The sequence below is a fragment of the Neopelma chrysocephalum genome, unplaced genomic scaffold, assembly GCF_003984885.1.
Source record: "Neopelma chrysocephalum unplaced genomic scaffold, ASM398488v2 Primary Assembly neopelma1_97390, whole genome shotgun sequence".
NCBI classification, from domain to species: domain Eukaryota; kingdom Metazoa; phylum Chordata; class Aves; order Passeriformes; family Pipridae; genus Neopelma; species Neopelma chrysocephalum.
In genome coordinates this window covers 1,728,817-1,750,332 of record NW_020926031.1, presented here as the reverse complement: position 1 = coordinate 1,750,332, position 21,516 = coordinate 1,728,817, and the positions used below count along the sequence as shown (strand labels likewise).

Below are 21,516 nucleotides of genomic sequence, written 5' to 3'. Positions count from 1 at the left end.
AGTGGCCAGGCATGGTCCTTCCTCGCCTTGCAGCCGTGATGCCGAACACAGCCAGCCACAGGTCACAACTGTTTTGCACCAATGTGTGGGGCTGACACATTGACACACTGAAAGACCCACGTCCTGCTTGTGTGGCAGTGGGGACCTGTCTAAAGGCTCCAGTGGCATTTCTGCCTTGCCTTCACCTAGTTTCTTTCTTTGAAGTGTGACTGAGACCTTGGTGCTCATTGTCACCTTATTTGCCCCGCTGTACTCCAAGGAGCCAATCAGATACACACAGCTTGTCAAGCTGTAAATTTAAAAATCAGAGATAAATATTTTTCCTGCTTGATAAGGGAAATAAATCCATTCAGCTCTGATGCCCTTTCTCCTTAGAAGACCCATCTCACTCAGTGACACAATTCACCTGCTTCTGCAGGCACCTCATCTTCAGGGTCCTCTGCTGTCACGCCACTTCAGCCCAAAGATGGGCTGCAACTTCTCACCTTGAGCTCATCTGCTCCTTCCCCAGCCCATCCCTGTTTGGGGATGACAGCATATGGCAGGCACCATCTAATTTTCCTGGGTGTCTAAGGATAACCTTGGGGTAGAGCTCTCCCCACCACCTACAGCCAGACTCTAAGCATGGCTGGGTCCCACTTCTGTCCTTCCTCTCCCTGTCCCCCCAGGTTGCTGAGCCACAGCCTGTGCCTCTCCATCCCCAGATCTCCCAGACACAGTTCTGTGCTCCCTGGGGCCTGCTAATCTGTGTCCAGCACTTCCCACCCTTCCTGTCTGTTCTGGCTATTACTATTAAATAAAACATGTCCCTGGACATTCTCTTGCGAGGTGACTGATGGACACAGGATTGCCCACATCCTCCCTACTTAATGAATGCAGTTTTGGAGAATAGCTTGTTTCTTGCTCACCTGTAACAGCAGAGTTATATCAAGAGCCCCACAGCTTCAGGCAGGGTTGTTTATGGACAGTACAAACTGTTGCAGAGAAACTATTTATTTACGTGGCTTATCAGAGCAGAGGAGATGAGCTGACTGCAGAGCTGAAGCGGCTTCCCAGGGAGAGCTGCCGGACACTAACAGATTCCACCACCTGGCAAAGGCACACCAGGAGCTGAAGACTGACTGGTGAACGCAGAGGATGGGAATTGGGAACATGGTTTCAAACAGGAGGAAAAATTATTCTCAGGAGGCAGTCAGGCCTGTCTCTGAAGAGCCTGCCTTTTGGGAGGCACAGACCAGCCCCACAGAAGCTGCCAGGCTGGGCAGACCAGTGAGGGAGCCCAGGGCTGCCCATATCACCTCCAGCCTTCTCCTTGGTGCCTGTGCTCACCCCTTGCGCTTGGCCTGAGGTTCTCTTAGCTTTGGGTGTGCATGAGGAATGTGCCATCTCTCTCAAGGACTGGAAAAGCCACAAGCCTAAAGGAGATTCATGGCCAGTGAGAGGCAACTATCTGGGGACCCTCTATGTCTATAGCCAAGCTGCAAGTGCAGTTGCAAACCTGTATAGGGTCCTCAGAAGGATTCGTTGTGATGGGAGAGACAGCCCACCTGTCAGTGAGCTCTCCTGCAGAGCCTGGGAGATGGCAGGTCTGCCCTTTCTGCCTACCAGCCTTGAATGCTGCCTACACAAGGCTGTGGCTGCCAGGATCCCTCTGTCCCTGTGCCCCAACACCCTGCTTCCAGCCCCACTGCACGTCACCTTGGGCCAGCAGAAGACAACCCCAGCATCCCAAGCGAATCTTGTCATCAGAGCCCCTCACTACCTCCCGCCCCTTCTAGCTTTCTCAGGGCAGCCCTGTTCTCTCCCCCTTCTCTGCCTGCCACAGAAGGTGTCAGAGGCATCAAGGGGCAGGAGCTGTCAGAGGCACAAGCGGAGCTGTTGCTACGCAACCTCGGTGGTGCAGCAATTAATGCTGGGGAAAACGTGCTGTGCTCTGAAGCTATTTGCATAGCTGCGTGCTGCAATACATTTGTTTGCATTGTGCCTCCACTGTTTAGTGGAGTTTGAAGCCAACCCTCCCCCAGCTCTTACTGGAGGGGACCTGGGGCTTCCAACAAAGGCTACGGGGTTGGGGATGATAGGGTTGGGGGAAGGCAGAGGTTTGTCCATCCATAACACCTACAGACTGCACAGACACAGCATTTCCAGTATGGGGAGGAAAGGTCAAGTTATCTGTATTTCCCTCTATGCAGCCTGAGGAGCTTTTCCCAGCTTCTGTAGTGCCCCCAACCCACTGGTAGGGTTGTCATATCTCCCCCTTGCAGTTGTACCAGGGTGACACTGTGCTTGCTCTGCTTGTGAATGCCAGAAACAGAGCTTTAGGGGCAGCCCAGCCTGCCTCTGGCTCAAGACTGTATTTTGGGTGGGGAGCGAGGAGGGGAAGAAAGAGAAGGAGAAAGAAATCAGATGGTTCATATCAACCTACCTGGGAAGCCAGACTCCAAAAACCTGTTGCTTGCCAACTGCAATCTTCTGGTTTGCCCACCCCAAGTTTCTCACTATTGAACATGAAGCCTGTACCCTTTCTGGGTTTCTTTTTTTAGCCCTTGAATATCAGTTTGATTGATTATAAGTTTACAGATATGTTTTGTACCTCAGAGGCACAAGAAGCAGCAGCAGAACAAAAGTTCAAGGCTAAGTGTTTCTGTTCCTTTCAGACCACTCTAAGCACCAGGATTATGGTTCTGTAAAAGAAACAAAACATAGCTATAAACTTATAAAATCCAATTCAATATTTTTATGGGGATGATCTCTCCCCTCCCTCTCCTGCTGCCACACAGCAGACTCTGTGCCAGTCATCAGAGCGCTGCCTTGCAGCACCCAAAAACAGAGGTACCACTTCAGTACCCCACCAAGCTGAAGTGAGTCTTGGAAACCTGACTAAAAGTGGAGATTTCATACATGTGGATGGCCAAGAAGAAAGCCTAGCTGGTGAGCAGTGCTCTCTGTCAGCTGAACTCAAAGCATTGACCCACACTGTGAGCCCAAGGTCTGAGGCAGCTTGCCTCGCTGCCCTTGGGTGGCACCTCCAGCCCTGCTTGTTTCAACCACTTAGATTATTTTTCACGGCGAGTGGAAATGCTATTTTGAGGGATCGTAAAGGAGGAACAGCCTTTTAAAAGGAGCACACTCATTGCTGGCCATCAGGTGAGCTGACCTCAGCCCCAAGGGTGCAGTGAATCCTACGTGCTGAGCCTGCGCTTGGAAGCGGCTGTGCTGCTTGTCGCCAAAGGTGGGCTCGCTTTGCCCGTGCCAGAGGGCTGCATGCAGAGGTCTCACCCAGCAGAAGGGGGTAATGATTTCTCTGCCAGTCCCAGTTTAGCTTGCTGGAGTGGCTGTGCAAAAGTAAACCTGCCAGGACCGAGACACAATCTGACACGCGGTACAGTGCTCAAACCCATCTCCACTCCTAACTGTAGCACAGATCTTGGAGAGGTGGAGTTGGGGGACACGCTTCCTTCTGCTGGCACTGCTCTGGGATGCAGCGATTCCCTGCAGGAGATGGGTAAATCAGCCATGGGCATGAATAGTGTAAAGCACTGCAGCAAGGTTTTCTGGAGCTCATCTCTCAAAGCCCCAATTAAAGGTTGACACTGGATGCACCAGTTTAAATGCCTATATTTCAATCCTCAGAAATATGCCTGGCACCTAACACTCCCCACACAGATGAATGAGTCCCTTCACACCTCTGTGGGTGCTACAGTAATTCTCTCTCGCTGCACTGAAAAAAAATAGTAAAGCAGCACTCAAAGAGCTGAGGCTCCACATAACAGTTAGGAAGGAGAAAAAGCATTTTCCTTCCCTAAATTAAAAGCCGAAGTTGTGCAAAGCACAGCCAAAATAACCATGGAAATATTGTTGCCAGGTTCTCAAGGCCCCTGAATTTACTCTGTCCTTGGTGATGTACATGGGGATGGACTGAGCTTGTATTTCAACTGAAAAGCAGGAAGAAACAGCTTATAGATGTGTTTTGTTTGGTTGGGGTTTTTGTCAGCTGCATGTATTTGTCAAGGCACCCAGGTTGTACAAGAAGCCAACTGACTGGACAAACAACATCCATTACAGATTCAAACTTTTAACCCTTCAGAGCAGTGTCTTTTATTTGTTTATTTAATTTTTAAAATAGTTAAACATTAAAAATCACTTCTCCCCACCTGTAACCAAATAAAAATCAAGCAAACTAAATTCAGTTTCACATTACAAAAAACCAATAGCAGCCTCAAACAAGTTTAGCTTTTTTATATTCCTGTCATAACTTCCTCCACTCCCACTTTCCCCAAGTAACTAACCCAACCATATTCTACAGTAGTTTATCATCAACTGTGATACTTCTAATACAATATTTAATGACTAATTAAAAATCTTACCACTGAGCTATTGCTTTAAAACCAAGGGAAATTTATCATGTTGGAAATATTATTCTACATACTAGCTTCCAAAGCCTTTCCAGAATTGTCCTTGCTAATTTTTCTAATTATCAAGATCATTTGGGATCTTCCCTTTAAGGAAAAAAAAAATGCCATGATTGTTTCTTTCTGAGCATCTTCCCTGAGCTAGGTGCTCCAAAAGGATAGATAGCACTGGAAGACCAGAATAGATAGAAAAACAGGCAGCACCAGAAGACAGATAACAAAAGCAGGCAGGGCAAAGAAAAAGTTCTTACAATGATTTTCACAGCTTTGCACATTTTAAAAAAAGCAGCACCCTGTTAAGAGAAGGGAGAATGAACCATAGGGACTATGGAGTGGAGAAGGATGCCCTGAGTATCTTTAACTGTCCCAGGTACGTGTTGGGAATGCACAGTGGCTCTGGACCCAAGGTGAGGCAGGTGTATGGCCTCTTCCCTGCTCCAAGTCCATCGCTATTGGTTCCTGTCTGTGCTGCAGCATATTGGGGACAAAGTTCTCCCTCCCCAGCCCTCGGGCATACACACACAGGTCATCTGGAGCCACTGCAACTGCAGAGGTTCAACAACAGGCAAACTCCCACCAAAGGTGAATTCATCTGAAGTAAATGAAGGCTTCCAAGCAGGATATGCTTTGCTGTGAAAAACCACACCTTCCCCTCCTAAGCTGCACCTACACTGTAAGGGAGAAGAAAACCCAAATGCATCGGATGCCCTCCCCACAGACATTGCTGGTCCCAGTTCCAACAGGCACATTGCCACAAATGGCTACTGCCTACTTCTGGAAGTCTTCAAGGATTTTAAAGTCTGCAATTATCCAGGTTGGGTTTTTTCCAACATGGATACGAAAAACCAAATGCAGCAGCTAGATAAAGTGCTCGCTACAGCTAACCACACTCAGCACAGCTCGGTCACCCCGTGGGAGGGGCCATGGAAGACTGGAGAGCAGAGAGTATCTTGGGTGTAATTAACAGACATTGGGGGATATGACCCCATTTCAGATAACCTGGAGATTCAGATAATTGGGCCTCAGATAATCAAGGCCACGCTGTTAATAGAAACAGTATCACAACTCCTAACGGCGGCGCTCCCCACGTGCCGACGTTATCCCTCCTTGCACGGAAATGCCTGGTGAAATACGAACTAGCAGTTTGATACACGTCCATATTCCCTGTCAGCTGCCGGGCTGAGCAGCAAACCCTGTTTCTGATGCACCACTTTGGCTGGCTGCTTGGGAAATAGGTTAAGGCAGAGAAGTGGATTGCAGCCCCGAATGCCTGGGGACGAGCCTGTCTCAGAGCTGACGGGCTAGGTAAGCTCTATTTTGAAAGTGGGTTAATTTAACTGCCATTCAACTACCATTAAATGATGTAGGTTAATTTTATAGTCAGATAACTATTAAGAAACCAAAACATAAGGCAGGAAATGTCTCTATGCCTACCAGTGGGGAGAGATTTCCTCTGTGCTAATGCACACCCCTCCTCTTCAGCTCAAACCTCTCATCCTTCCATTTCTGCACATCCCTCACATCATCTTTTTTTTTTTTAACCCTTGTCATTACACACTATTGTCCTTCCTCCCTCTCTTAAGGGAGCCTATTTTTCCTCTCAAAAATTCACCTTGGTATCCTGGCCCACCATTATTTTTCTCCTTTGATTATATGGTCACACATAGGAACACTAAAAAATCCAAACCTCATATGACCATGGCAAATGTCCACTAGAAAAGGTCCTATCTTCCCACACACATCAAATATTTGTGCAGCTACGTGGCAAATGGAGGTAGGGAACAACACCTTGCTTAGTATGTAACATGCCATCACCACTAATTTTCTTCAGCCAGTTTTCTTTAGGAATACTTACCATATTTAAAGCCTTCTTGATTTTGGCAGTTTACCCTTTATAAATGGATGCCACAGTTAAAATGTACTTTATCACTGCGCCATTTTCCATTCTGCAGTATAATGATAGGTATTGTTTGTTTCTTTACACTGGTGACAAAACCCATCAATTGCTGGTTTGTCATAAAGGGAAAAATAAAGTGAAAAAATTTATCAACAACAGCTTATGCCTGCAAAGGAACAGATCCTTTGGAAAAAGCAGAAGTGACTCATCACTCCTCATGCGCAGCAAGGAAGTAGCGAGCATCACAGCCCTGCAGATCCCCCTGAGATGCCTTCACAGATTGCCTCACTCTGACTTCTGCACCTCCCTGGTCCCACCAGCAGGAAAATGAGTCCCTAATCTTCCCAGAGGAAACTAAAGCAATGATGACCCATTAGCACACGCTGCCCATCAAGCACTCACGGACCTCCTCTACCCGCAAATGTTTTTTATTGTATTAACAGTAAGTGCACTACGCAACCCTGAGAGCTCAGAGAAATGAACTCACGCTTAACCACGCAGTGGTAACGAGACCACGGTGCTAACGGGATGATGGCACTTGCACTGTGCTTTTTATGATCAGAGAAACACAGAACGGGACCATCCCCAGAAATTGCAGCTAAACCACCTCTGAAGAAACCTCCTTGCAGTGACTCAGATATTCAGATGGCAATGCCAGAGCCCAGACCATGTATACCATGGGGATTTCTGGCCCACAGAAGGCTGAGTGCCAGATCCCCCCTTGTCCTGCTGAGGCCTTGCCGCTCTTACAAATCTTGTGATGAAAGTCCTTTTTTTCACTCGTGAGCTATAAAAGAACAGATGAAACAGCCAAAACCCAAACCTCATCAATCTGCTCTTTGCCAGCCACTACCTTTGTCACTTTGATTTTAAGATTTATAACTATTATACTATTATATTATACTATTACAGTATATTTTGTACCTATTATTCCTAATTTAATAATATCATTAAAGGAGTGCAAAGAATATTTCTTTTAAATACAGAATTATGTTATTTCTGCTTTATCAGTTAGCAATCCAGTCTACACTCAAACAAAAGTAAAGGCACCAACATAAGGACATATATGGGCAAGGCAGCTAGAATTAAAGAGCAGTCGAGCAGTAACCCATATCATACATACTTGTGTCTGTCTATCAGAGAAAAGGGCCCAACACAGAGTCTGAAACAGGAGCAAAAAATCTACTTTTTTTTTATGCATGAGCAGCAAAGCTCACTGAATTACAGCTAGGCAGATCTCTAGCGAGGTCAGGCAAATGCCACCACGGTTTGACCAGAACTTTGTTATTAGCAAACACACTTCAGGTACCGAGCAAGCTTGTTTAGCTTTCTCACCTTGAGCTGATGTTCGATGGCTACTAATCAGAAGGAAACCTGTATTTCTGTACAAAGAGAGTAAATTTGCTATGACAGCTTCTTATGCAAAGCCAGGGTCTTTTTTTACAGTCTCCTTTCCAAAGTCAAATAGTTTGTTTTAAACCACTGCTAACACCTCACACACAGCTACTTGCCTTAAAGGCCTGAAAGGAATCTGAGGGAGATGCCATGTGTGACCACAGCACATCTGAAAACATAAAAAACTATACCACCACCTTCACCTGAAAGGGGAATGTGGCAGAAACTAGTGGATCCTCTAAGCAAACACCTCAGGCTTACATTACAGCACAGATATTGGCTGTGTGTATGAAAACCCCTTCACATGTGCAGGGAAGCTGTTCAGCTTCTCCTAGTGTCAGGTTTTCCCTGCAGACCCAGAGCAACTCTTGACAATCATTGTCAGGGCCTTCCTCTAAAGCTCAGGGAGAAGAAAGCACAGTCAAAGGCTTGGCTTTAAGAAAGGAAACCATAAAAGGCCCTTTCAAAGTTAGGAATGTCATTCCAAAATGAGTTAAGCAAGCCCTATGTTTTATTAGCTGGGCAGGAGGATCTGGGACACAGGACAATGGGATCTTGCTGCACGTCAGAAAAAAAAAAAATCCCAAACCTTAGCAGGTGAAATAAAACCATGTATTTAGCACTGTAATTTTTACAGGCAGTTTGCTGATGATCCTGTACAGAAAAACCACTTCTGTCAGCACACGGCTGGCTGATCTGCACCTGGAGCAGGAGCCTGGCAAAGGTAGGCAAGCAAGCTGTGACTGAGCCAGCCCCGCTAACCACAGCCAGGGAGACAGGGCAGGAGCTACGTGCAGCAGGACCCACCACAGGCTCTGGCACAGGCGACAGCTGAAGCCTCTGCCCCATCCCTCATGGTGTTACTGTGGGTACTGGGTAGGTTACAGCCCAGGACTCCGGTCAGTTCCTTAGGGAGATGCAGCTGTATTTTCATTCTGGCAATCTTTGCATTTTCAGGCATCAGTGCTTATATTACTACGCTCTGAAGTATAGTTTAAGCGTTTCTAATTTTAGCCGAGCTTTTAAACAATTCCTGGAAATCTGAGCTGTAGCCATCTCAGACAAAAATCTGCCTTTTAGTCAAGTGTGTAGGGAACAGACCTCCTGCAGAGCTGTGAGACACCTGCAGAGGAGGAGGCGGCACAAGAAGACTTTTAGAAGTTTTATTTCAAATGCGACCTGTAAATTTTGATACATTCAAAGTGACCTGTAAAAACAAGATGTAACAGTTTTGTTCTCCCTCTTCATGATACCAAAAGAAAGCTTTTAAAGGTTGTGTTGTTTGAGGTTTTCAGGGAGGTAGGCAAGAAGGAACTTAATTAATTCATGTGTGAAGTAATTCAGATTTCTTCTGAATTTCCTACTAGACAACTGAGAACATCCTGGATTTTAAGTTACAGAATCTGCATTAAATGCACCAGATTGGGGAAACAGCACTCTCACAAATGATGTTATTTGGGGTCCTTCCAGCATTGTAATATTTATTAAAGTGTCTCAAGAATAACTACATTAAAAAGATCAACTTTCATTTTAATTTCTTTGCCATCTTCATTGTATCAAAGTCCATAATTCTAGATTTGCCCTGACACTTAAAGCTCAGTTTTTTTGAAATTGCTTTTGGTCTGTACCTCTGTTTCTCTGTACATGAATCACATTCCTAAACAGGTCCAAGAACCTGCTATTCACTTCCAGTTAAAACCACCATTCAGCCAGTACCCTTGGCTGGGCATCTGCCAGAGCAGAGTTTGCAGATTAAGAAAATAGTGATTTGCTAAAGTATTTTCCTGTATCAGGATTTAAATCCTCCCCCTCCCCCAGACCCACTTTTGTCATGCTGCTAGGAAATTAGAGAGCTCAGCGCGATCAGGCAGGAAAGCCACTGGTGATCTGCCTTACTGCACTGCTGCAGTTTGACTCTGGGGAGACACAACACAAGGGCTTGGCTTTGGTTGTACAGGAAGATGAAACTGTGATGCTCAGGAATTTCCTTAACTAAACCAGCTGCACTCACAAAACTTAAGATGATTTTCAACTTTCAGATTCTTCATGCTGAGCTCAGGGAGCTGCCTACTTTCAGATCTAGTTTTAATCGCAACATCTGAAGCTTCCTGCTCTTCCCCCTCCCAGCAGCTCATGCTTCCCTAAGGGACCAATGAGCAGAGCCTCTCATTTCACATCTGCTGGAGTATCTGCATTGTAGCAAGTGACCCAGGTGTATGAGGGGTTACAGTCAACTGCTACTCCATAAAGAATCTGCTACTTCAGGTGACCAGATATGCTCCTGCAGGTTCGAAAGAAGCAGCTGCCTCTTCCAATAACAAGCTGAGTAGCTCCAAACCCTTCCTGAGTCCAAACAAGCTGAAGTAAATTAACAGGCAAGTTTTAAAGCTGCCTAACAGGGCTAATTGTGTTTCTTTTCTACTTTTAAAACACAGCAGGTTGGATGCTTCTTACTGGGTCTGGGTGCAACATCTTGTGCACTCTCGTCATGATACAGGAAAAAGCTTTAAAAGAAGAAATTTCAAACACTGGAATGGGCTGCCCAGGGAGGTGATGGATTCACTGTCCCTGGAGGTTTTTAAGATGAGACTGGATGTGGCACTTAGTGCCATGGTCTAGTAACCATGGCAGTGTTGGATCAAGGGTTGGACTTGATGATCTCAGAGGTCTTTTCCAACCCAGTTGATTCTATGAGTCTATGAAATCAAGACTGTATTCCTTTAAATCTGAACAATTTCAGCTTAACAGTGTGAGACCATCAGCAAGTCGTTCAGGAAAAGCAGAAAAACTTGGTATTTGTGATAATCGCAGGACTAAAGCATTGATTAAAAATGTTCTGGGACAAGCCTGCAGAGTGTAATGCATCCTAAAGAATGGCAGATGGGAATATGATGCATCACTTTCAAAGGCTATTTTCATAGATTTGACAGATGTATTCAGATATAGAGGAAAAAAATACGATAAATGATAGTTTACTGCACAAGGCTTTCAAGCTATTTACACATGAAGATTCACTATTCCTGAATAAGTGTAAGATGGAATCTCTAGTTAAACCAAGTTTTTTATTTAAAAGAGATTTGCCTGGTAAAGCTAAACCAATGACAACACCCAATTAGCATTTTGCTTTTGTTTTTAATACCGGTATTAGTATACAAGGAATACAATAATTAGTTTGTAGTGTAACAGTTATTTAAGGACCTTTAAAAAAAGGCACTGAAAATTGCAAACTCTAAATTATCTACTTTTCAATAGCAAAAGCTAAGAAAGACAATTTCTCATGAGAAAAGAAACCTGAGCTAGACATTGTAAAGCATTATAAATTTTCCTAAAGCCAGGAAATCCCTATGCATCACTTTCAAAATCAAACTAGGACTGAACACAAAGGGCAGCAGATATGCCTAAACTCACATGGGTTCCATTATACACCACTTACTGTAACCTACTTTTTAGTATTCAGCATTTCGGTATCAATAATGCATAACATCAAAAGTAGTGCAACCCAAAGTACAGTCACAAGAAAGTAAACACGGGTCTGAGAGAAGGGCCAGCTGCAGCATGGTGTCACCGCTGGGTTGGCCTGGTGCCCCTGTGCAGGGGGACAGCAGGATGGAGTTCCCAGAGCTCTCCCTGTGCTAACTGGGAGCTGGGTGCCTGCCCCCTCTGTGGAGGGAGAGCAAAGAAAGTAAAGCTGCAGAGAAAATATAAGCAACAGCAGTGCTTTAGCGAGCAGCTAAGCAACCTCCCCGAGCCTGGTTGTGTCTGCTCCAGCGTCTACAACCCAGCTGCCCAAACCAGAGCACTGCTCGCTGCCAGCCCCGGAGCCAAACTGTCCCATGCGGGGCAGCGCCCAGGGCTCCAGCCATGCTTTCATCACCACCCTGCCTACCTTGGCTCATTACTAAGCGCTCAGTGAACAAGCCTACATCACCTTTTATTTTCCCTCCTGAGAGACTGTTCCTTCTTCACTGAATAAATTATTTACCATTAAAGAAATTAAGGTGGCCAGCAGGGAAGCGCAAATTAGAGTACAGGAGTTCATGAGACTGGGCTGCCATGAGACAGAGTTTCAGTTTTCACATGTATTCCCTACCCAGCTGCTAAAGCAGCTTTACTGCCAATCTTATTTAGGACAGGAACCCAATGGAGGAGAGAGATTCCAAAGCTCGATCCTTCAGTCAGAAATTGCTTTACCTTCTATTTTCACTTCCTCTCCTGCTTCTCCCCAGTTGTGATAGTCTGCATTTCATACCCTTGGGTGATTAGTGCGAGCATTTATGAAGCACGCTAGAAACAACAGAATTGGAACCCCTTAAAGTTTTTCACAACAAAATTTATTAGAAGAATAGTGGTTTTGAAAAGTCTAGCATCCAGTGAAAACTACCATACACAACGTTACAGCTGGGAATGTGTTTCCAAAATGACATGGTCAAATAATACAATGGAGCCATTAAATCTTACACATGCACAACAAGAGAATTAGCGCTTTGACATACAATGCAAAAAATAAATTGGACCACATGAAATAAAAATTTAAAAGTACTTATCACATACATTAAGACACAGCTTATTTAGTCCAGTCAAAAAATCAGAACTGCATTAAAAAAATTAATGTAGTGCAATCAAACCAAAAACCTTAATTTGTGATCATAAGTGCTCTACTACATAAAACATTGATCATAGCAAGGAACAAAAAATTCAAATCACACAGTACAAAAAAAATCTGTAAATAAATATAAACTACAGTACAAGAGAAATATTAAATTATACAATTCCGTCAAACTGTAAACAGTATATTGAAATGAGGTCCATAAGAGTAAAGGGGGGGTTCCTGTTTTTTTTTCCCATGACACTTGAACTTCTAGAGGTTAGAGAGAAATGCCATTTTCCATACTCTTCAAAGACTATGGGTTACATAAATAGAAAGAGAAGACTTTTTAGATGTAAAGTGTCAAATAATAAAGCAGAGGTGTTGCTGACTTTCGACTGCCAACAGATCACTGTGAGGGCAGAACAGCAGATTTTAGTTCCGGTTTGGCCTCCAGGTGAGCGCAGCACAGAGACCTGGCACTACAGGTGTGAATCAGCGCTCAGCGTTACAGAGGAGGCACCTGCTGAGGTCTGGCCCTACCGAGGAGGTGGAAGCGGTTACGGACACCGTGACTGACTCGGACCTCTGCTGATTATCTGACAGGTTTACACGCTTGTCATACAAACACCAACTTTGGCAGAACAATTACTAATAAACTCAAAGCACTCCCGGCCCATTGGTTTCCATCACAGTGGCCAGTGCACAGAATTCTCTAAGGACATTGCATAACTAGAGTGTAGAGGTCAGACAGCCAAGGACCCGTGCTTGAGGTTAGAAGTAGTTATGGTGAGAGAGAAGCAAGAGCCACGTTAAGAAGCTGCCTCTGCTGTTCACAGAAGCAGCTGGGAATGTATTTCATTTTTAGCTGCGCTGGCTAGTAGTGGCATTTTAAAATATATAAGTTTAAGATAACATATATACTATATATGTATATAATATAATACATATTATATAATATACATAGGAATTTCTTACAATACATACCAGGAACCCCCACCGCGATCTGCTCAGTAGTAATAACTGAATATACAGAATGCCACTATAAGTGTCTGAGGCACTGTGTGCTGGAGAGTAAATATGCAGCTTTAAAATCTGTTTGGCTGAGTTATACCTGGATACCTGAACTGAGTTTTAAGTTGACATTCATCAAGGATGTGCTATCAGCACGTCAAAAGAAAAGCAAAACAAAATACAAGTCACTGCTAGGTTTAAGAAGAGAGTACAAGTACCTGAATTGAGTGAGGATAGTGTGTAAACTGTCCCTGAGGGTTTTTAAACAGTGTGTGTACAAGTTGGATTCCTAAGAACATTAGTTTAAACTTACATTGCGGACTGATAAAATACCAATGTCTGACAATTTAACAAGTGGAGGTTAAAAAGAGTTATGAGCAAACACTCAAAACATTTTATACATTTTAAAGCAGCAGTAAGCTGCTGTAAGCATACATCCCATCAGTACAAGCAACACATGGGACTCAGATAAAGGTTTCTATTTGCAAAAAGCCCATCATATATCGATAAGTAAAGAATATTCACCTGCTAAATTAGAATGCACCTAGTTACAGACTAGCAATTCAAGATTAATTTTTTTAATCAAATACTTTGCTATACTTTGCTATTACATACTAAAATTCCTTAAGCTCACTAATGCTGGTATTCTAATCTATTTTTTTAAATGTTCCCCCTTCATTTAAGAAATAAACCATTCCACAACTTAAACATTAAGATCCATTTTCAGTCCTCAGATGTAAAAAGCGTGTCAATGAGTTTATATTAAAAATTTACATGGTAAAAAGGCTTGAATTTCAGCCAGAGATTCTAAATACTACTCATTCCCTGAAGGCATAAGGGAGCAAGAATCCCTACCCCTTTTCTTGTGATATAGTTTTCAAACTGAATATTAAACAATGGTCCAAAATGATTTTTCAGTTTGGGAAACTTCCCTTTCCCTACCCATCATCCCAGATTCCAAATGTCAAGCCCTGAAATGGCCTATTGAAATGATTAGTTAAAAATACCAGGCATGTATATATACATCCCCTGCCTGAACTCCAGAACATTTTGTTGTACTAGTCTTTAAAAGACAGATTAATATCCTAAGAGACCTTGTGATCTGACCTGAAAAGCCATTAATGATCCTAGATTGTACGTTTCAAATATCTCATAACCTGAAGACCAGATTTAATTAAGACTCTGGCATTGTAACAGAAAAAGTGCTGCAGTTATTTATCCCTTTTCTGGTACTTTAGAATAGGTCAGACAAGTGCTTTTTTATAGTGACAGTAAAGTTTACATGCTTTCAGCGCAGGCATAAAAAAAATTACCTGCAAAAGTATTTGAGAAATGTAGCACCAAGTAGTTGATAAACTGTATTAGTATCTGTAGTAGTGTCCTCATTATTTCCGTGTAGGAAAAAAATATTAAGTTAAACTGTACTAGGTGATGACTATAGAAATTGTTTCTGACATTTACTTTTTCTGCTTCAGTCAGAATGAAGGCTTTGTCCTAATCCCTGCTCCATAAGGTAGAGTTATCATCTTGAGTCCTTCTAAATTATACTTACCAATTCAGCAGAGACAAGAGGGGCAGGGGCAGGGATGTTTGTTTTCAAGAAGGTAAATGAAATGCCCTGGACAGATCGAAAAAAATCCTCCTTCCTAGTACGTCACCCAGGAAAATTGATTTTGTGACTGGCCTAAGAGATTTTTGTGAGGATTAAATAAAGCTCTCTGAATATGAAGGGGTTTATGACAATACCTGAATATAAGCATGATTCAGTAGGACACGAGGTCCAAAACTGCTGCTGTAATACTGGTATAGAGACTTGGCCCCAGTCAAAGTAAGAACAGGAGAGAAGGAGAGGGATGGACAGTGGAATGCTGTAACTACTTAACAGTTTTTTCTGAGTATACTTGAAGTGGATCTACAGATCATTTTGAGTTTGTAATATCTCTCTGCCTAGTGATCATCACAGTGCATTGTGTTTATACACTGGATAATTTGAAATGAGTTACTGTAGTCACTATTTTATTTGATGCATCCAACAGAACTGCATATAACTAGCAGTGCAGCTTTTCAGGTTTCTGAAGGTTCCAATTACTGAGTTTTCAATATAATTCAAGATGAAGTAGAAACCTTTATAGTACTAAAACTAGTCTCAAAACTATTTTTCTTTTAGTACAGCTTTTAAAACCAATATTAGTCAACATTATCTACTGGTGTCTAGAAAAAAGCAACATTGACCTAGACTGAAATCATATTTAGTTTCTGAAACATTTGTGGGGAATACCCCGATGTTTCTGATCCTCATGAAAATGAGGGAAACATTTTATTTCTAACATTTGGCAGAGAATTTAAGCTATTTAAATTATTGTGACAAAGCTTTCAGTACAGGTTAATAATTTTGCCTTCATAAGAGTTTGGACTGCAACAAATGTATGCATTCTTACACTTAAGAGTTCAAATTTTGTCTTTACTGAAGAAAGAGGCCTTTACATTACAGATGCAGCCACACTGTTTTTGAGAAAAAGGGACCAGCAGAGTGCTCCCTTCACTCCTTGGACACTGTGTTCTTCTCCTAAGACTCAAGGACATTACTTGAAAGTAAACTGGAAAGAAACACATGGCAGTTCTAGCTTTGCCTGTATAACAATCGTTGCAGATAATAAAAAAGCAATTCAATCAGAACTAAAAAGTTGTTCAACAAAGCTTACTCAACCCTAAAGCCCCTGAATCCCTTTGCCAGCTCCCATGAATTTTCAGGGGAAGGCAATGTACTCCCAGATACTCATGAAAGAAATATTTATATGAAAATGTCGGCCTGCCACAAGACAAAGCACAGACTATTCCTTGTCTGCTCTTACCCAGTCTAAACACACATGCAGTTACCTCCCGTGTTTAGGAATATCCCCGAGCACTGGAAAGTTCTACAAAAACAGTGGTATAGGAGTTGTGTGAGAACACAGAAGCTGAATGTGTTCCCTTACTAGAGGCACTATCCTACCGGTACCCCTGCATTGTTAAAAATTGTTTTTTCTCCAACAGCCATGAAAATTCAGAGTTCGACTTCAGATCTAGCAATAGGGTTGGTAATGCAAGCAGCAAGTTACGAGTTCTGCAACAAGAAGAAAGTAAAGGCATACCTGTATTGCTTATGCAGCAACTTCTCCTGTGCAACAGGGATAAAATGAGAAATTCTAAAGGAACCTTTAGAAAAAAAATCAGGGAATGACTGGAAAATAAATTATCTTTAGACAGAAGTAAAAACAAGTCCAGAAACGTGTCCCTACAATACCTAACTGCAAACGTTCAACTCTATAGCTGTACTCAAGCGTTACGGCCACAATAATGCCTACAACACTGTGGAATGAGGATCCAGCTGGCTGAAAGTGAGGTAATAGTTTGTAATAGGTCAGAGTTCTAAAAAAGCACTTTTACATCTTACAAGTCCAAAGAAAAAAAAAAGGACACATTTCATACATGTTGGGCTTTCTCACCAGAACTGTACGATAATTAACTCCACACCAGGACCCCTACCACACTAAGCCTTACTCATCTTCAATTATATGCTGCAGCAAAGATTTACCAAGCGACACCTAAACTTCAGTACAATATGAAACTTCGATTCTTAAAACTTTATACACACAAAATATAAAATTACTTTTCTAGGATGGGGTAGGGGAGAGGGATTCTCCTTCATGGTACTTGGACTGAAAAACTAGTTTTCAGAGACTGCCACAAATATAATTCACAGTTTCTTGCTGTCAGGCTTTTTCAGCTACATCAACGTAGTACACAACAATACTGTTAAGTCCAATAACTACATCGGATGGACATTCTCGGGAATAAGAGAAAACTAGTGACAAAAAATACCCGAAAGGTCTCCTCCTAACAACGTCTCGATTTTTACAGGGTTGCAGTTTGTCTATGTTACACGTTAATGCGATCTCAGAAGAGCAGCAGGTGAAAGATTTTAAACCTTTCTCCTGTCCAAGTGATCCAAGTAACATAAGCATCCACTTACCAGAAATAAGATGAGAAACAAGGCTTTTGTTACAAAGACCGCAGTGAACCACACCTTCCCACACCAAAATATGGTCAACCAGGGATTCTGGCCATGCAAACTGCTGGTCAGCAGAAAATTAAGCATGCTAATGGACAAACATTAATTCCAATCATATATTTAAAATGATCCCAAATACCACTAGTTAGCTACACTGAAAGCGCCTGCAAAAAATATGTAGTGAAAAATGAAACAAAATCTTAGTGATCACTGCAGCACTTAGAGTGATACTAGTCTTATGTGATGAATCACCTCAGAGAAAATACATTAGATGGGACTTTGAAACAAAAAGGTAACATTAAAAGGTGCACCTGAATATTACAGACTAAATTTACAAAACCTACAATAAGGTAAAATATATATCTTTTGAATATTCAGCAGCTTTTTTTTAAATTTGTTTTTATTTTTTGAGAGGCTCATGAAATTTTAAAAAGGGACCACTAACTAATCTCAACCATGCTTCACAAAACAATAATGGCTATTTCATATTGCAGTTACCAACGTAATGCAATTAGTGCTTAAAAATAATCTACACTTTTTCTTTTTTTTCCTTTTTAAACAGAGACCTTTGGAGGAAATATGGTTGTTCAAAAGCTTCTCGAAAAAGAAAGATTACCTGAATATTAAGTTATCACAGATCAAGTGTTGTGTTTAAAAGCTTTGCAGTCATGAGTATTACAATCTTCAGGTCTCAGGACATTTAAACTGAGAGTTACGCGTTTGGTTTGTTGTTGTTTTTTTTCTTTAAATCCACTTTCTAACCAAAGCAAATAAAGAGTACTCAACTTCTCACTATCTATTTACAATTCTTAGCCTACAGTCTGAAATGACAAGACAAATTCTCTTTTAAAACTGCAGCATTAAAGGGTAGGCACACCATTCTTCTGCTGCACGATTGTCACCCACTTAAACATACACATACAAAATATTTAGGTTAGTAAAATGAGCACTCCACATACACTACAGTGACAAGTTTTATAAAACTCAACTCGTTGCTTAAATAAAGACAACTGCAAAAGGTTAAACCTCTCTCAACATTAAAACTGTGTTAACTTTTTTTTTAAAAAAAACTTGCAACAAACTTTCTACCATAACCTCCAACAGCAGATGAAACCACACCTTAAACTGCACCTTTATTGCAATCACCAGCTAAACTGGAACGTATTGCAGAGTTTATATACTGCTACTGAGCTTAAACTGCTTTAAATGCCAAGATGACAACTAGAGCTACAAGGAACCAGGATTTTGAGGACTAAAATATATTAAGTAAACAAAAACAAAGTATACTTGGGGCCAAATGCCCAGTCCGTTTGAAGAATGAGCAGTGCATATTTAAAACAACAGCAATGGTGTGCCTAACCTTTGAAAATATGAAGTTGCTGGGGAGGGGGAGAGGCTAATAGAATCAACTGTTTCAGAAGTCATTCAGCATCCCTAGGGCTACCTAGGCCACCCTCCCATGAACTTTGAGAAACCGCTTTAAGTCACTGACATCACTTAATGCTCTCACATAAAAACTCCAATGCTTCTTTTGGTTGTGCAAATCGGGGAAAAAATGGTAATTCTATCTACCTTTTGCACAGATTAAGACCAAATTGCTTCTACCTGAAGAACCAGCAATTCCGATTTGGTCATGTTGTGGTAAGTCCAGTAAGCTCCACTTAGTTACTGACCACTCCTGCAGAAAGTATCAAAGATAAAAGTTCTGTACAAAACTTATCCTGGATCTCCAGATAATCATAATGATATCACCATATTGAAAAAAAAAACAGATTTGTGGTTTACGGAGTGCTTTTATGGTGTTTAAATGCTCATTCTAGCATGTGCTAAACCACTATCAAAATAGATTAAATAAAAACAACAAAAAAGCAGGACTTAAATTAATTCCTGCTACTGGCAACTGTAATATTTAAAAAGGAAACACCCATCCATTGAGTGTTCGACCCTGACAGTATTACAGATAGATATGATGCAGAGCCTGAATTAGATCAGGCTACCAGTGTTTTACTTCTTCCCTGAACATTAAAAAGCTCCTTCACTAATGTGGATATTTGGGCAGACTACTGAGGTTGTAACGTTTGAGATCACCATTTTGTGGGCTTTTTTTTCCTTTCTTTTTTTTTTTTTCCTTTTTTTGCAATATCACAGTAGTTTATTACACAAATCCCCCTTCCCTAGATTAGAGCCATTTAAACTACCGGTTGGAACCACAGAGTTTAGTAAACTCAGAATCAAGTCTGTAAAAAGCATGAAGGTCACAAAGAACCATAGTTCTGGTATAATGAGGCATACCCTAATACATCATTTAGTGTACCCTGACTGCTCCTGACTGTGAGAAGCTTGTCTTCCGTGAGATAAGGCTACATCCTCAAGCAGGTGAGTCTAAATATCACCCTTCAAAAATACCAAATAAAATTACAGTGAAGGTAGTGTTATAAATAATTAACTGACATATTCTGAAGGTAGTGTATGTAAGTTTTCCCTCCCCTCCCCTCCCCTCCGGGTGAGCACTAAGCAGACAGTGAATGGTAAGTACGGTTAATTTAGAAAGAAAACAGTGGAGAGCCTAATTAGACCCAATTGATTATCCATCCAATAAACAAATCTGAGTTCAAGAGAGGTACTACTCCTAAATAATTTGATTTAGCTTAAATCTTTCAATCAACTGGATCAAAAAAATAAGGGGGAAAGAAAGATTTCTGAAACATTTTTGAAGAATGACAGTCTGATTCTCATTTGGAAAATGCCTGGTTTTAGGAGAGTATCAGTTTAACAAAGTGGACTTATTTCTATAAAGGCAGACATGAAAAATCCAACATCAGAAGTTCAGGCAGGCTCTACAGGCAAGATGTCCACTTCCACAGATCTGCATTCTTTGTGAGGTAACTCAACTCTCTATTACAGAGAAACATGCAAAAGGCAAAAAAAAAAAAAAAAAAAAGAACAAAGAAAAAAGAACAAAAAGGGGAGTGGGCAGGTGAAGGAGGGAAACTGCACCATACCAGGCTAGAAAAATTTACAAATGTGACATTCAGAGCACATCTTTCACCTGTGTTCACACAAGTCTATGCTAAACTGCAAAGGAAAGAGCATTGCAGTAAACAGGAGACTCAGGTGCGCTCAGTGATGGTTGAACTATGCAGTAGTGCTCACCCAGTTTGCAAAGTAATTGGCACTCTACAACATCCCTACTCATCTTTCAATTCATTCGCACTTTGTGCTGCTTCTCCCTGGGGATCTAATTCAATCTTTACTGAAACATCCTGCCCCTCCGACCTCATTAATTTCATTTTTTTCTTTGGAGGGTTTTTCAAAGTGCCCAGCCTCTCTTTAACTTTGTACTCCAGTGTACTGTGGGGGATCCCATAAATACTCTGAGCTTTGGAAACACTCATTTTCCCGCTCATAACTACAGAGATTGCTTCCTCCAGTATCTCGCTGTTGTACTGTCTGTATCTCCCTCTTTTCTTCCTAGGTTGCTTGGAGCCAGGATCTCCCTCTTGATCTGAGGTGGGATATGGCTGTCCAGAGGTAGACTGCTCAGCATCTGAGCCCCAGGAATCTGGTCCAGCATCCAGCAAACTTCTCCTATTTTGTTTTGGAAGGATAGCCCTTAACTTTTTGCTAAGCGCGCTCTCCGTTTGTGAACCCATTACCAAAGAGCTATAGCTGTACTGGTCACCAGTGCGGGACTCCCATGAAAGGTCCATGCCTCGAACTTGTGGTATCTTTAAATCCACAGGAGAAGAATGGCTCACGTCCTTTTTCCCATCCTGTTTAGTTTGAAGTGCCATTTTTTGAAAGGCAGAGTTTTCTGTAAGAAAAGGAAGGTCACTGATGTTGCTGAGTGCACCATTTCCCCTGAATTTCATGCGGCTGAAATTGAATTCGTAGTGTGGTTTTGCCCAAGAAGCCTCCCTGGATAATATTAAGTGCTGTCCATGATTCTGTAGTCCAGATGGCCCATGGCTGGCAGCCGTAGAAAACTGGTTTCTGCTCAGCAGTTCTTCACTAATCTGGAGTGATCGAGCCAGCGGTACTTTAAGAGATGTGGAGTGGCCATAACCTTCCCTGGTTCCATCCTGCAAGCTTCTTGGAGGTACCCCATCACCACTCTGTAGTCCCTCTGGATGGTGCTGGCTGGGTCTCCCAGGTCGCCTAA

General features: G+C 42.1%; 1 protein-coding gene across 5 annotated transcripts in view; it reads right to left on the bottom strand.

The window, feature by feature from the left end:
- The window catches only part of LCOR (ligand dependent nuclear receptor corepressor), an 82,132-nt gene that overhangs the window by 10,209 nt on the left and 50,407 nt on the right, over nucleotides 1-21,516 (bottom strand). Inside the window, exon 7 of one of the 5 annotated variants that reach the window (XM_027672108.1) lies at nucleotides 12,014-21,512. The exons of the other annotated variants lie outside the window; for them this stretch is intronic. Within the exon in view, the coding sequence (XP_027527909.1) occupies nucleotides 20,543-21,512 (970 nt within the window). The 3' untranslated portion in view covers nucleotides 12,014-20,542. Of the gene's footprint in view, nucleotides 1-12,013; nucleotides 21,513-21,516 lie in introns of those variants that run through there. 5 annotated transcript variants of the gene reach the window in all.